The following is a 17,254-nucleotide window of genomic DNA, read 5'->3' on the forward strand; positions in this document are numbered from 1 at the left end:
AGTAATTTAACCTTTCTTTCTAACCTTCCCTATCAGTGAAAAGGAATGATGATAATTACCTCACAGCATGTTCTGAGAAGTGCTTAGTTAATGTTAGTAAAGTATTTGAAGACAACAGATGGTAAGTACATTACGTATAGTTAAGTGTTCCCATACTTGTTAGGAAGGGTTTACATTTGCAGTTTAGCTATCTGATTAAATAGGAGCATGATCTAAGAGAACCACTGAGAGCATGTCTGCCTCCTTTATGGCAGGCTCCAAGAACACAAAAACATATTCTAGACTGAGAGAGAAAACATGCTCTTATACTGGGTGTTCTCCAGACAGCGTTAATTTACACTAAAATCTTTCCAAGTTGCTTTACATTTCTTCTTCTCTAGATGAATCTGGGATTCATGGTCATATTAAAGTTATCTCCAAATAATTAATAAAAAGGACGGATTTTAGCAAACAGATGACTACACATAGGTCTGAATAATCCTCATTAAGTCCATATGCATGTATTAATGTCACATTTCATCTTCTTATCCAACTCCATTGAAATCTGACATTAACTTTTCACATTCCAGAGTCTTCTGTTTCTATATTAGCATTCTCCTGGGTTTGGATTAACTGTTGTGAGGTCTAACAAAACTGCCTCTCCCCCGACAAACAGTCTTTTAAAACTTTAATTCTCTTCAGTTCAATTAATTTTCTGTGTTGCTGACATAATATCAGTCCAGGTACGTCTTTTAAATGCTTTAAGATTTATAGTATTTTGTAGGAATCTTTACCCCCTATATATTCTAGGAAACATATGGTTATGCTCGGGGTTGAATGAAACCTTGTTGAAGTTGATGGGTTTGACTCTTGCCCTTCATTCAGGATAACTGTAAGAAGCAGTTAGGTGCCTATATAGAATAGGATAGCTGAAACAATAGGAACCACCACCTAAAATACAGGCCACATACAAGGCTAGTCAGAAACTGAACTTTGTGGGTGAAAGCTAAATGCAAATGCAGGGGGCTGGGCATTGTTTTGGGTGGAGGGTGTGTGTGTGTGTGTGTGTGTGTGTGTGTGTGAGAGGGCTACAGAGAGGGTGTGCGCACATGTACATGCAACAAGCTGCCAAAGAATAGGCAGACAGAAGTGGCAGAAACGGCACAGAAGCGCACAGAGAAGAGAAACACCAGAAACAGCCAAAGAAGTGTTTGTAGCATGAACCTGAGAAAAAGCCAAGAGAGAGGTTTTGGGTAAAGTTCTGGCTTGAAAGTGGTTTGGAACTGAGAGCAAAGAAACTGTCTCCTGAGACTGGGAGTGGCTAAGTCATTATGCAAGGTAACCTATTTCCCCTTGTTTTTTCCTACCCCCTCTCCTCCCAGACGTTCTTGTTAATTTGTGCTGGGTTTGTGCTGGAAATGGCCCACCTTGATTATCATACACATTGTAAGGAGAGTGATCACTTCAGATAAGCTATTGCCAACAGGAGAGTGGGTCTGTGGGGGGGGGGGGTGAGAAAACCTGGATTTGTGCTGGAAATGCCCCAACTTGATTATCATACACATTGTAAGGAGAGTGATCACTTTAGATAAGCTATTACCAGCAGGAGAGTGGGGTGGGGGGAGAGAAAACCTTTTGTAGTGGTAAACACCCATTTTTTCATGCTTTGTGTGTATAAAAAGATCTTCTATACTTTCCACAGTATGCATCCAATGAAGTGAGCTGTAGCTCACGAAAGCTTATGCTCAAATAGATTGGTTAGTCTCTAAGGTGCCACAAGTACTCCTTTTCTTTTTGTCTCCTGTTGTTTGCTTTTCAGTGTGTTTGGGGAAACAGCCCTTTGTACATTCCTTGTAAATAAGCAGGATTGAATCAAAGAAATACCTGATTCCATCATTAATTTCTCCTCCTAACAGAAACAACCTGCAAGACCCCATATACTGGGTAATCAGTTGGGTCAAAATGGGAACAATTTTAACTAAAATAATCTCTCCTGTGCTATATTCCCCCTTACAAACATCTTTTTTTAAAACAAAACATGTTATATTATTGCTATGAACTATCACCTATAATGATTGCTATCAACTATCACGATGACTGCACATTCCTCTCTATATCCCGGACATTTCCCCTTCCTTTTAAACTCACATCTCTGACTGCCTCTATGACACATCTCCTTCTGGATGTGTCTCTGCCAACCTGAATTTAACGTGTCAAAAATGGAACTCAATTTACCTTCCAAAACGTCTCCACTTTTTCCCTTCTCTGTAACCCTCGGCAAAACCCCAATTCACCCAGGTTCAGAATTTGCTGCCATTTTCTTCTCTATTCCCACTTACAAAAACATTGTTCAAACCCTGATACTCTCCGACCTTAACTATAGCAAGTTTCTTCTCTTTGGCTTCCCTAACCTCTTCCTAGTCTTCCTCTGTCTTTCCCTCTTCAACCCATCCAAAACACATCTGCAAAAATCACCTGTCTTGTCTGCTGCTCCAGCCACTTTCAAATTTACATTCAATTTAAGCACCTTGTATGTAAAGGCACTGTACAATCTAGCTCCTGCATACTCCTCTGCTCTTATCTCTTTTCGCACCCCCAAGCTACAGAACTCCATGGGAGTTAGAGAATCATAGAAATTTGGGTTCAAAGGGCCCTCAAGAGGTCATCTAGTTCATCCCCCCCATTCTGAGGCAGGACCACATATACCAAGACCATCCTTGACAGGTGTTTGTCTAACCTATTCTTAACCTCCCATAATGGGGATTCCACAATATCTCTAAATATCCTTATAGTTAGGAAAAATGTTCTAATAGCTAACCTTGCATCAGATTAAGTTGATAATTTCTTGTCCTACCTTCTGTTGCCATGACTGATCACCATCCTCTTTGTAACAGCCTGTAACATATTTGAAGACTTATCGGATCCTCTCTTGATCTTCTCCTCTCAAGACTAAACTCACCCAGTTTCCCTTATAGGTCACATTATCTAAACTTTTTATTACAGTGGTGCCCAAACTTTTAGTCTGGCACCCCGCTTTACCAGTAATGGAAAGCGTCCATGGGTCCCCCGCAGGGCTGGGAGCGGAGTTGTGGCTGGGCTGGGGGCTGCAGCCAGGAACCAGGAGCCATGGCCAGAAGGGAGGGGCTGAGAGTGGGAGCCGACAGCCTGCCATGCCCCCCCTCCCGGACATTCTTCTGCGCTCTCTAGGGTGGCATGCCCCACAGTTTAGGGTCCACTGTTTTATCATTTTTGTCATTCTCCTCTTGAGTCTCTCCAATTTTCCCCACATCTTTCTTAAAATGTGGTAGCCACAACTGGACACTGTGCTCCAGCTGAGGACTCACCAGTGCTGAGCAGAGCAGAATAATTACCTTCCATTTGTTACATATGACACTCTTTTTAATACACTGCAGAATGATGTTAGCCTTTTGCATAACTGCAACACGTTGTTGACCCATATTCAATTTGTGATCCACTACAACCCCTGGATCCCTTTTTGCAGTATTTCTGCCTTGCCAGTTATTCCCCGTTTTATATCAGTGCATTTGATTTTCTTCTTTCCAAAGTGTTGTACTTTGCTCTTGTCTGTATTGAATTTCATCTTGATTTCAGACCAATTCTCCAATATATCAAGGTCATTTTGAATTCTAATCTAGTCCTCCAAATGCTTGCAACCCCTCATCTTGGTGTCTTCTGCAAACTTTATAAGCATACTGTCCAGTCCATTATCCTAGTCATTAATAAAAATGGAATAGTCCCGGATCCAGGGCAGATGGTATCCCTGTGTGACCCCTCTAGATACATCCTCCCAGCTCAACTGTGAATCATTGACAACTACCCTTTGAGTATCGTCTCTCTACTACTACACTTTGTAATGGTTTCATCTAAGCCACATTTTTCTAGTTTGCTTAGTTTGAAGGCAGTGTTAGTAAATATTAACCTTTTATTATTTTTGTATGTTAAACTCTTATAATTCTTTGCATTCTGACTACATTCCTGGAATCATCACTGTATTAGCCAAAAGTGTATCTGAATTTTAAGACTTCATAGTGTTCATTCTGAAACTGAGCTAGTGTGTGATCAAATGAAAGAATGTGTACAATTTTCTACCAGTACTGATGTTCAGGAAGGGGATTCCTGTAAACTAATAAGGATGTCTATCATCACAAAAGTATGTTACAATAAATAAGACTAGGTAATTGATATGGGAATATTATAATTCTATTATGTTCTGTGCTTGATAAGCAACATTTGTTATCATAGATGTTTTCTGTGATTTATGAAATAATGACCCATTGAAATATGTTTTTAACTCATTAGAAAGGCTTGTTCAAACAGGTGTTCTTACAGATAACAACTGGGTTAGAAATCCCTTTAAGTTGATCAGTCAGATAAATTAAGGTACCAAAGAAGAAATTTCATAAGTAATTAGGTAAAATGAGATATTAAAAACAAAACATAGTGAAATCAGTTGTGGGAAAGTAACTTTTCTCTCCCCACAAAGAAACTTCTTTGTCTCACATCCTATAAAAGGTGAGAGGTTTGAGGAGTTAGACTGGGAATGAGCAAACTGCCAGCATTCCACTTCTTACAGAAGAAGAGAATGGGGTGCCACCTTTTCATCATTCATAAAAGGTGGTAAAATATACTTTCTTTCTGTATTCTGTATAGAGCTGAATTAATTTTTGACTAATAATCTGTTAAAATAATTTCAACTGAGCCAGTTATTTGACATCATGAATAATTATTACATTTAAATATGCAACAGCAGTCACCCACTCACAGAAGACGTTCAGCACCTTGCAGCACTGGGCCATTAGACTGTAAATTCCGTTACTGACTTTTTGTTTCATTTTGCGAAACACTGAATACACCGATAGTGCTCACTGAATAATAAGCAAGCACAGCGATGGATGGAACTACTGTTTAGATGTTAGACTTACTTACACATCACTATATTTCTTCTGGCTTGTGGAATGGTCCTACAATGGATATGATAAAGTAAATGATTCATAAACCCAAGATCAGCATGGGAAATGGGTACACTTTTGACACTGCTAGCAATAGGAGACTTCATGTGCCAATGTCCTATGAACATAATTGTTTTGCTACACTTTTTTTTTTAAATTAAGAGAAGACCTTATCTGTGGACATCAAAAAGGCTTATGGATCTTTAAAGTTACATGTGCATCCTACACTATATATAAGGGTCTATCCTATTGGTTCATGATTCTTCCATGCATTGTAAAAAGAGTCAGCACAGAGAAACAAAAACTGGTTATCAACATAACTCTATGACCCATTATAACCTTATTTCAGAACAGAAATAGTGAATTAAAAAAATGGTATTTGCACTTGATCCTCTTCTGTTTATGTACCAATTTACAGATGTTCCTCAAGTAGAAAGATTTTATGAATAAACCATAAAGATACCTTATTCTTAGGTTGTTGATTCCATCCACTAACCCAGTATAGTTCAACGACAACCTGCAAATAAAGAAATATTTTAAATGTTACAGTGTGTCAGTTTAAATTAGGGCATTGCAACTTCTTAAAATCAAACTCAATTTTCCAAACCAATAGATAACTACAAAGAAATTACACAGCAAAAAGATAAAGTAAACTGGACAAATATGACAAACATTTCAAACAGAAATGCTTCATCTCCCTCCAGCGGGTGCTTTAAAGGAATGGAAAACAGAGAATGCAATGACAAGAGACCTTGTTCTATGAACATACTCACAGCTGGATTAATACCACGTATTGGCACGGCTTCACCGTTGGGAAATCTTACAATGAAATTGCTGTCTCACTAATGCTACTGGAGGTTTCAATGATTGTAGAAGAGAGACAAGGTACTAACAGAAGATGAGATACAGCAGCTCAGAGGCGCTGAGGAAAGTAAAGATAACTATTCTAGCCAAAACTCATTTTAACTCTACTCTCATAAGCAAACAAGGAAAAACAGTCATAAAAAACAGAAACCAAGATTAAATGATTCCTGTGGTGTTGCCTCTGTCATTTTCCTACAAGACAATGAAACTTGGGGTATTTATCCAAGGCGGTTTATTAAATTAGCATTAGCCTTTTGAAATTTCACTACTTCTGATTAGCTATTAGAATCACATCATTTTATGATATGGATCTTTGTCCCACTTACGTTGCATTGGTGGCTGAACAAACAGATGAACTGAAGTCCACCTTACGGGACACAAATGTTAAATTTGTCAAATCCACATGAACTGATTTGTTGGCTGTGAGGCTGAAATTACTGGCATAAAAGAGGATGCATGTGTTAGTTCCATTGGTCACATTCAGTGGATAGTATTCATCTGTCACTTGTGCTTCAGTGGCCATGAGTCGCCGTCTTGATTCCAACACTACATCGGGTCTTCTGGGAATCTGGGATAACAGCACATTACAATTAAATTACTAAACAAAAAGAAAATCGGGACTAGAACACAGAACTTTTCAGCACTATATTGTCAGTTTGAATTCCGCTCAGGATTGCAATCACCAACAGTTATTAATATCTTATGGCTGTTCACCAACCTCATTTCATATAGACAGATCACTGGTTTTAAGACCAGTTTCCAGTGGGCCAGTATCCACATCACAAAACCAGTCCCACTAACCCTAGCTTGGCAACCTTGTGACAGTTTTAGCAACAGAAGACTACATGGACATGGAGCCTACTCTATCCTTTCACCTCTCCAGGCGGCTTTTCCAGGTCAGTGTTGAGTTTCCAGCACAGTGGCTGGGCATTGTGGGGAAGTTTGTGCTGTCACTGCCCATTGCTATACCTGATGTGCGTAAAGAGAGAACTCCACTCTCAGGCACTGCTGATTGAGAATGTTTCATGAATCCCAGTTCACACTGCTGAAAACTTTTAAAATAATGATAAGCATCAACTGATGAAGGGGTGCAAAGAAACCCACAACCCAGCATAGTGAAAAAAGAAGAATGGCTACATTCTATGGTCTCCACCAGCCTTGGAATAGTAGTGTCCTTAGGGGGATTACCTGGGAGAATGAATTGATTTTTTTAAAATGTTGATATAAATTCATTTTTTTCTCTTATAGAATGGCAAACAAATTTCAGTTAGCCAGGCTGAAGACATGGGTTTTTCTGGGTTTTTTTTTTTTTTTGGCATGCCATTAGTTTAAAAATTGCTTAAATTTTATATTTTTTGTTTTAAAAGCGGGCTAGTAAATCAATGCGGATTAGGCTCCTCTAATGTTTTCTGGAAAAATAATTTTTAAAATGTCCAGGGGGGCAAGATGTTGAGGTTTGATAGTATATATGTTCACTGCACATGCACTGCACTAGCTCCTTAGCAAGAGGCTTCCCAGGATTCCATTTGATAGATAATATATTCTAAGAAGTGTGCCATAGGCATCCTGGGTGAAATCCTGGCCCCGCTGAAGTCAGTGGCAAAGCTTCCATTGACTTCAATGGGGCTATGATTTCATTCCTTCTTTTTAGGCACTCAGACAATACTCTACATCAGCATTTCTCAAACTGTGGGTTGAGACCCCAAAATGGGTCACGACCCAATTTTAATGGGGTCGCCAAGGCTGGCTTAGATTCAATGAGGTCCAGAGTCAAAGCCCAAGCCAGAGAGCTTCAGCCCTGGGCGGCAGGGCTAAGATTTCAGGTTGAAGCCCTTGGGTTTTAGCTTTGGCCCCCCAGCTGGGGGCAGTGGGGCTTTGCCCCTCCCCTCTTCCCCCCAGGGGTCAGAGCTTAGGCGGGCTCAGGCTTCAGTCTCCCCTCCTGGGGTCCTGTTGTATTTTTGTTGTCAGAATAATACAGAGTACTGGCTTTTAAAATATAACACTGATCCTTTTTGATCAGAGCAGCTAGTTCAGGGCCATGGGGATGTTCCAGATGGAAGTAGAAATTGCAGGAGTCTGGTATTCTTTGATGTATTGTTTATTCCTTGTTTATTTACAAGGAATGTACACACTCTTGCTCCTCTGAATGCAGGAGGACCCAAGAACAAAAAGAGCAGTTACTTAGTTTACAACCCCACGCCTTGTTAGCCAACAGACCCAAAAGTTCACTGACTAGCTTTTTCCAGCATCACATTGTTTTTACCTGTTACTGCTTGGCGTTCTTGCTTTTTGCCTCTCCATCTCTGTTTCTGTGTTTTCTGCCCTCTCTCTCTCTCTCTCAGACACACATACCTGGTCACATGCTCAGTGGAACCTCCCACCCTGCCCGCATGGCGATAGCTTCTAGACAGACACTATTAGGCCTTGTTTTAGGTGCAGCCCCTTAAATGTTTCTTAAAACTATCTTAAGTGAAGGGTGCATTAATACATCAGTTTGAATGAGGTTTTATCTCACCCCATAACATTTCACCCAGCTCATAATAATGTACAGTATTAACCCACATTTTAAATGAAGAAATATCTCTCTCCTAAAGAAGAGGAAAATATTCAGTTTTAATATAAAACTTTAAATCTGTCCCTAGGCTCCTCCCCCCAAAATGTAATTATTTTATTTTTGTATTGAGAAAAAAAATCTGAAGACTAAATTGTATTTTGTCTAACAATTGACTGCACATTATGGGAGAATGGGCCCAGCATATCACCTAAAGAGGGTTTTTAAAACCACTTGCTAATAACTGAAAACAAGACCGTAGGAGACAATGACTAAGCGATGGGGATTAGTTGAGTATGTTTGGAAAAAATATAAAGGATGCATTTCCAGCAGACTAAAGCTTTATTTCCACTGGTGTACTGCCAATACTTTAACCAGGGGATTGCAGAGATTTTCCCCTTTATCCTCTGAAAAAGCCCACATATCAAAGGTGCATTTGCCTGCAGAATCTATCAGTTTGTTTCCCTATATCATGCCCAAGAAAAGAGACAACACCACTTGGCAAACAAACATATTTTAAATGCACTTTGCCAGAATGCTTACACTTTGTTTTTGAAAATAGAGACAATATATTGATAGTATAGCACAGCATTCAAGTGTTTGTGCTATTTAAAGGAGGGCAGAACAAATAACCTGTAGGGAAACCTGGAGGTGCCCTGTCTTGGGAAAGACTCAAAAATACCTATTCTTATGTAATATGTTTATGAGCCCCAGGGATAAGTCATCTGTGACAGGAATGATTTAGCAGGACCGAAAGAGGGAATTCATTCCTTCAGAGGCAAGAAAATCAACCCAACCTTTCCTTCAAGATGATGCTGGAATTTTAAACAAAGGGCCCCTCCAGAAAATCACTACCTATTTCTATTTCAAACATGCATTTATTGTTCCTTTGTTTTTTAATTTTATGATGTATCCCCTGCTGCAACGAACATGAGTTTCTCTGGTTAGAACCATCCTACCAAACTATACATTTAATGATAACTACAAACAACAAAATCCTTACTTGGAAAATTGGTTAAGATTATATTGTATTCTCTTAAATGAAATTTAGTCTCCATGTTCTAAATCTTTAAAGGATATTATTATTTTTCTTACCCTTTATCTTTCTGTTGGGCTTATCAATAACAATTCTGATCTCACATGCACAGTGAACAATCACTGTAGCTGACTGAACAAGGCGTATAATGAAAGGGATGCACTTTGCATCGTCATAGATTAAAATTGGGCTGACCTGGTAGAACTGAGTGTGGACTGAAAGTAAGAAAGGACCCAATTCTTCCCTTTGATCTGCATTGTTTGACTCCTAATTCAGAATAATCTGTGCTTTTTTTAAAAGGAAGAAAGAGCCTCCAAAGAGAACATTTGACCCACTGACATTCCTCTCTCCTTCAGAATGGAGCAGATCCTCAGATCCACATAACTGGTATTTTTCTCGTGGCTCTTCCAAAAGAGTGTGGTTCATAGAGCTAGGGCAATGGGATCCTGATCTATGATTAGGGCTCCTAGGCACTGTGGTGCTACAAATAAATAGTCAAAACAGAGATTTTGGGCCAAAATGATTATTTTACACTTATTGTATACGTACAAGAGAATACAACAGAATGGAAACTACTTATAATAAATGTAAAGAAGAAGTACAAAAATAGTGGGGAAATAGTTATACAAGAAGATTCAAGGATTGTCACTGTATGTGTCACTTTTTGAAGCCCAAAATGTCTGAGTCAGTGAGGAGCAATGGAAACAGCTACAAGCATGGTGGAGGGCTCTTTTGGTTCAGAATATCAGCAGATTGAATCATCACTGGGATTTGCAGGCTGTTACTATCCAGTTTTTAAATTCTCAGCCATTTGACTTTCCAAATTACACCTGTGCAGTTTACATCTGCAGTTAGTCATATCTAATACCATGCCAAGGGTCCTAGCCCATTATGATCTCAGAGATAACCAATTACTACCCTTACTCAACAGCTAATTTCCATGCAGCCGTTTCATTTGGTTATCTGAGGGAGACTGCACAGATCAAGGATTACTTGGCTCAGCTGGAATGCCCAAGCAACAGCACAGGCTTTCAGCTACTAGTACAATAAACAATTGTAACAGGATAAAAATTCTCCATTGTATCGAAGGATGGGGGTTCTCTGGGTATTTGTCCAAAAGGCGATGCTACTTTTTCTTCCCCAAACATAAGTTTCTCCGTATTCTTTTTTCTTTGGCTGTTTTATGGCCCACATAACAATGGCAATGAGTAAAGGTCCTGGTGGCACCGGAATGAGTATGACACAAATGAAGAAATGGCTTATAAAGTGAAAGTTAGCAATGGACTGGTCCTTTCACTGTTCATCGTCTGGACTAGATTCTTGGCCACCCCTCTGACTAAGTTGTCCTGCCATACCCCCGGAACTTCTGCACAAGGGCTGACCAGAATTCCAGTGGGAAATGTAGTCCCTGCTCCCTCTCCCAGCAGTACACACTACAATATTGTATTTATTCATTAATTTATTTAACCTTTTGGCATCCAGGAAAGTATTTAATTGTAATAGTCTATAAGAGCCATAACTTAAGGTTGAGATTTCTCAAAACTAAAGAGGGGGATTTAGCCCTATAGAGTTCCCACGGAAATTAATAGAACTTGCATGGTTAAATCCCAGAGTCAGCTTGAAAATCTCAACCTGAGATCTTCTAGTTTGTGCGGGTTATAAAAAGGAGGCATTGTGGATCTGAGACTAATCGCATCCTAAATGATCTGCACTCCCGAGTGTTATCAGACCCATCGTTGATACCAGAATCCAGTCTCTTCAAATAGGGGCAGAAGTATTCTGTTTTCCTTCTGAATTGACCCTCTGGAATGTAGGCAGGACTAGGAGTAACCAAAATGCTATTTTACGGGAATGCAGGCTAGGGAGAAACATGTATTGTGTGTGGATTTAGGTCACTTTAGAAATTCACGCTTTAGAAAATCAAGGTGAAAGTGTATTGCACAATTTGACTAAGCTGTTTCTACTCTGGGGCCAAATCCTTGTCTTTACTCAGGCAACACTTGCAATGACTTCAATGGGTGCTTTGCCTGAGTGAAGACCGCAATTTTTAGCCCTAATTACCATTGTGTGAGGAATACAACCCCCCCCTCCAAATTATATTGTACTGATGTTTTCTGTGTCCAGTGAAGTAATAACTAGAGATCCAAGTTCTGAATTAGACAACCAGAAGGAAGTACCTGGTTAAAACCCCACATAATTAGATCCTCTGCATGACTCATGTACTGTATAGTTTAAATACTGACAATACTTAGCACAAATGTGCACTTGGAAATTCCATCTGTAATGATACACACACACACAGTCACCAGAATACAGTGGTGTGTAGGAATTCACTGACACATGGCACTTCAGTGAGTGCAAGGATCCTCAAAAGAGGAAAATTTGTACCAAAGAATGCTTCACTCATGCTTCACTCAGCAATCTGTGTGGATCTGTGACCCAGTTGTACATTGTAGGGCAGTAGAATTGAGTGCATTTACCAGAAGAAGGAGAGAGAATTGAGGCAGCAATCCTATTTACAAGTGCACAGCAGGAAATGTATTTTCAAAATAGGATTTAGTTTCACTTGCTCAAATTGGAATTTCACTTTAGCTCCTCATACAGATGAAATGAAATGTTCAGAAAATGTACTGCTTCTCAGAGCGCACTCTTCACATTCATAGCTGCTTTAAGCACAGTTGGTAATAAATCATTAGAAGGTTACTTGCTAGCATTGTGAAGTGGATCATACATACTTTATTTCATATCTGTGTAAAGCAGCTGTAATAACTACAGTTGCAATGAATTCATGTCACTTTGCCTGGCAGACTCTCAGGATGAGGCAGTTCTCTCTCTTTCCTCATCCTTACCTACCACTCTCATCACACTCTATCCCCTGTTCTTCCTATATATGTTTAGACAAGTCACTCAGGGCAAAAAAATTGGTCTTCTTAAGCAGGTATCCTGGATGGGGGGGGCGGGGAAGGGGGGGAAGTGTGTGCATACACCTGCAAAGAAGCAGGGAAGAATGTGAACCTAGTATTCCCTTAATCACTAGTCAAGAGGCCTGGCTAATGCTTGCTTCAGTGCTCCAAAAAGACATGGGCAGATCACCTGCTGACATTACCATACTTCCAGTCCCCATACCGACCCCAAACATATACACTCCCATGAATGAACAAAATGGCTCAGGGACCTTTGCTCAGCATCTATTCTGCTCCCACGCTCCTAGAATCCTCACATTATTAAAGCTAGAATTTTGATTTTAACATCTAAATTTCAGCAACCAGAAATGGGTGGAACAATACAGGATATGAGGCAATGGCTGTAAAGCACTTTGAGATCTTCAGATGGAAAAATGCAAGTAACGATATGGTGGCTGTTTAGTGGCCTGTATGAAATGAGTTTGGAGTGTCAGTCCACTTTTCTACAGATTGGTGTGCACATCACAGAAACTTATGGGGTGCAAAGGTTCACCTCAGCAGATCTTTTTGCAGAATGGGGCCTATGAAATTTCTTTACAGTGGCTTGCAATGAATTGCAGAACTCCCCTCAATTTTTTCAAGAAAAATTCTGAAATTTCCTGTTATTTTCTCCCTACAATATTCAGTTTTGCAAAGAAACTGAAGGCTTAAATCTCAGTCATCCTGTACAGTTTAGCCATAAGTTGATTACATCAGAGTTTTGCAACTGACTTTAATGGAACCAGGATTGGACCGTCTCAAAAAAAAAAAAAAAAAAAAAAAGCTTGCTTTGAGGAACTGAATAATGTTAAGGATGTATTTTGTGAGGAGGTTATTTTTTCCTACATTTCCCAACTTAAATTACATTTGGGACAAACAGAACAAACCAATATAAACTATTCCACTCAAAACAGATAGCGTTTTGGTTTTCTACCAGATTTTTAAAACTCATGTATGTCCTTTTAGTCAAATCAGATTTTTAAAAATATTAAGGGATTTAATCGTTTAAGACGTTGCACTGGAAAACCCAAATGCTGTTGAAAGGAGTATTTAAACAATAGATATTGGCCGGTGGGTGTCCATTGTTGCCACTTTTTAAACAGTGAGAGTAATTAACCATTGGAACAATTTACCAAGGGTCATGGTGGATTCTCCATCACTGACCATTTTTAAATGAAGATTGGATGTTTTTCTAAAAGCTGTGTTCTAAGAATTACTTTGGAGAAGTTCTATGGCCTGTGTTATGCAGGAGGTCAGACTGTATCACAATAGCTTTGGAATCTATGAATCCTGCCCCAATTCTATCACAAGTAATGGGATTTTGACCCCCACTCCAGGTAATTTTCCCATGACAATGAGAGAAGCTGCAACCTTCATACCATTTTCAGAATTCCCAGAGGGAAACATGCTCTGACTGGCTGCCTTCCCTACTTCCTCGCCTCCTGAGCAAGAGCAGCCAATCAGAAATGCTGCAGGAGGCAGGCAGAGAGTAATCTCCTTCCCCTTTGGAACTGAGAGAAGTTTTTTATTTTTAATAGGGACAGAGTGGGAGGCAATTACCAATACTATTTTCCCAGGGAAGAGGGGGCAGAAGAAGCATTGCAGATCAGGGGAGCCCTACTCCCACCTCTCCACTCCTGTACAGTCCACTCCTCTCTCCTCTTCCCACCTTCCCTTCTCCTCCAGGAAGGTTTATCTTCACTACAGAGTATGTGCGGGCTCCTGCACAGGTACTGCCCTTGTCCTCACTCCATTCACACACAAAAAAAACACCTCTCAGCAGAGTTTGGTGGTGCTTCCAACCCAGGAAAATAGCTGACATAAATCCATCTATGTGTTAAAGCCAGAGTGAAAGCAGAACCTAGGTGAATAACCCACTCACTTTGCAATGAAAATGCAAGCTAAATCATATCCATTGTCTTCCCACTATTCCCTTTCTATGCCCGGCAGGACAGACTTTCTTCCACAATTCACTGGGAAAGAATCCACTCAATGCAGTGTAGAGAAGGATACAGTCCTGGGTACGGCTTTACAGTGTGGATGTTCACATCCCAGGTAGACTAAACCAGGTGCTCAGACCAGGTGCCAATCACCCAGGCTAATTCTGTAGTGAAGACATACCCTAATGCCACATCACCAGGCCTGGGAAGGTGTAGAAGGCCACTCCTACCCCAGGCCTGGAAAAGTGGGTGAAGCGCACCTAGAGCTGCCCCTTCCCAGTTCAGGTAGAGAGTGAAGAGCTTCCACAATTACTGGAGGAGCAGAAATGTACCAGGGAAAGAGGTAGATTTGCAGCTGGAAGGATGCGGAATTGATTGCAGCATGTCACTGGGAGTTGCATAATTAATTGATGTAGGTGTGCAAGGACCAAATTGCATCACTCACTATACACCTGTGAGAGTTGCTACCACAAAATGTCAAAGACACATTTTATGAGCAGGGAAAGTTCAAAAATCAGCAGACAGACCAAAAACACTCTTTAATCCTTCTTATTTTATGATCTTTTAGGCCAGTCTCATCATTTTTTCAAATGTGGGGGGTTGGCAATACTGTGTATTTCACTTTTTATTTTAAAAATTAATCCTTTTTATGGAATGTAATTTGAAACCTCTATAAATCATAGACCACCATCTTCCCATTCCTTGGGGACCGTCTGTAATCATAAATGGTAGACTGACAAGATGCTATTAGGTTATTCACATTCTCTGGGTCAAATTCTGCCCATAAGTTACATTATGTTCAGTGTGGTCCCATCATTGTTACCAAAGACAGAAATATTCGTTTGGCCCAGATTTTGCTTTCAGTAACACTGGTGTAAATCTGGAGCAAATCCACTGTAGTAAATTCTGAGGTTCTCTGAATTTACATCAGTGTAACCGTAAGGAGAATCTGAGCTTCTGTCCTTTGCAGCACTAATGAATCATAGGGCAAAGGACAATAATATTAGTAAACAGAACTTGTGTGACAAGGTCTTTCAAGGGAACTTAATTAAAGCATGTATTTTTCCACAGAAGAATGTAAATAGAAAGGTGCTTGCCTTCTGTTCTGTTTTCTTATGCTCTGTAGCACAGCTGAGTTTACTGACAATATAGTACAATTATATAAGTTAGAGTGTAAGCAAAAAACCAACCCCACACACAAGAGACCACAGCACAGCACGTTTGGCAAAGCTAATCTTATAACTAACAGATTTGCCCTTTGGAAGGAGACTATTCAGAATTTCTTTCTACTTGATATACTTTCCCCACCCCACATTTCTCACATGATGGCCACAAGTGCACTGAAGTTCAGTTAACCCTTTCAGCAACAGAAGACCAAACTCATCTCCTGTCTCAACAGAGTACTTATCTCACTTTCCTGCCAGCCCCTGAGCCATTACCTCAATCAAATGAGTCTCCTCCCACCTTCTGAGGCCTCTGTTTCCTGTTCCCCACAATTTAGCATCAAAGCATGCTCCCCTTAGTAATAAGCTGACCATAACTGTAGTCTGCTGGAGTTTATGGCTACTGATCCCTGTCTTGTAACAGCAGCATTAAATTTTGGAAATCTAATTGATGAGAGGTGACCAGGGCCAGAAAATAAAGACTAGTTTCTTGCCAGCACACCTGTGCATCACACCTTTACTATACCAAAAAATCTTATGTCTACTGTTCTTCTCACTCTTGTACCCAGTCCAGCCTTCCCATTCTGGATAGCTCCAAGCCTGGACTCTGGCATGGACATCCCAACATGCTGGTTCTCAGCCTTACAGAAAGGTCAGGAACAGTCGCAAAGAGAAGATGATCGTAAGAAAAGCATAGATTGGGAGAAGAGAAGCATTTCCAGCAGTAAGGAGGTGAAGGTTGAGTCTGAATACAACTCCCAAAAATCCAGCCCAACTCTGAGACAAGAAATGCTCCTTATTCCATTCCATGACCTTCCCAGTGGGCTTGGCTGAAAGTCTCTGAAGCAGTCCAGTTCTTCGCATAGATGCAGATGTGTATTCCACTTAGGTGAGTGCATGCCCAGTGCGCCGCAGCGTTTTGGCTAATGGTACTCTTGGAGGGGCGGTGTTTGCATCCCGTGGCTGTGCCCTTCCCGGCTATATGAGGTGGTGCTGTCCTGACTTCCCTCAGTTCCTTCTCATCACCAGTGGCTAGAGTCAGAGCTCTGCATGGTTGTAGTCTCACAACCTTGCATTTAGTCTTAGCCTAGTTTATTTTATATAGTGAGTAACGAGTAGATAATGTTAGTTGATAGCGTTCCCAAGTGATACCTTTTCTTGACTAAGTGTTTTTCCATTGGAAAATGCCAGTTTGTCAAAATTCTGTGGGAATGTGTCAATTTTAATGAAATTTTGTTTTAAATATTTAAAAGAAGCACTTTGTTATTTTTATATTGTAATTCTTTTCTAAGATAAATTAAAATATAAAAATAAAATTACTAAACATAATAGTAAAGTAAAAATAAAGCCTTATCTAATGAGTCACAATATGTTTCAGAATGAACATGCCAAATCTGTGTGTTTGGCTAGCCTGTCTCTAACCACCAGATCACACACTCCCCTCCACCCCCCACACATCCAGGAAAAGAACCCAGGAATCCTCATTCCCCACAGTCTACTGATGTCTGGGAAATTGTAACCCACTGGCAAAGTGTGTCCTCTCCATTGGTTGGTCAAAATAAGGGATAGCAGTCACTTCTTTAGCTCAAGTGCTAGAGGTCTATGCTGGGGATCTGACAATCCAGTGTTCAAACCCTACTACCAACCCATGAGGGAAGGAGAGTGTCATCATTAGGGCCCTACCAAATTCACGCCCATGAAAAACATGTCACAGCTTGTGTAATCTGATCTCCCCCCATGAAATCTGGCCTTTTGTGTGCTTTTACCCTATACAGATTTCACAGGGGAGACCAAAGTTTCTCAGATTGG

At 40.2% G+C, this 17,254-nt stretch overlaps 1 protein-coding gene across 1 annotated transcript in view; it reads right to left on the bottom strand.

The window, feature by feature from the left end:
- LOC140905264 (V-type proton ATPase subunit S1) overlaps positions 1-17,254 on the bottom strand; it is an 89,083-nt gene that overhangs the window by 10,376 nt on the left and 61,453 nt on the right. The window contains exons 8-9 of the mRNA XM_078851147.1: positions 6,140-6,381; positions 5,413-5,466 (exon numbers count right to left, since the gene is read on the bottom strand). Coding sequence (XP_078707273.1) covers positions 5,413-5,466; positions 6,140-6,381 — 296 coding nt within the window. The remainder of the gene's footprint in view (positions 1-5,412; positions 5,467-6,139; positions 6,382-17,254) is intronic.

This window comes from Lepidochelys kempii, chromosome 1 (genome assembly GCF_965140285.1).
Source record: "Lepidochelys kempii isolate rLepKem1 chromosome 1, rLepKem1.hap1, whole genome shotgun sequence".
Taxonomy (NCBI): domain Eukaryota; kingdom Metazoa; phylum Chordata; order Testudines; family Cheloniidae; genus Lepidochelys; species Lepidochelys kempii.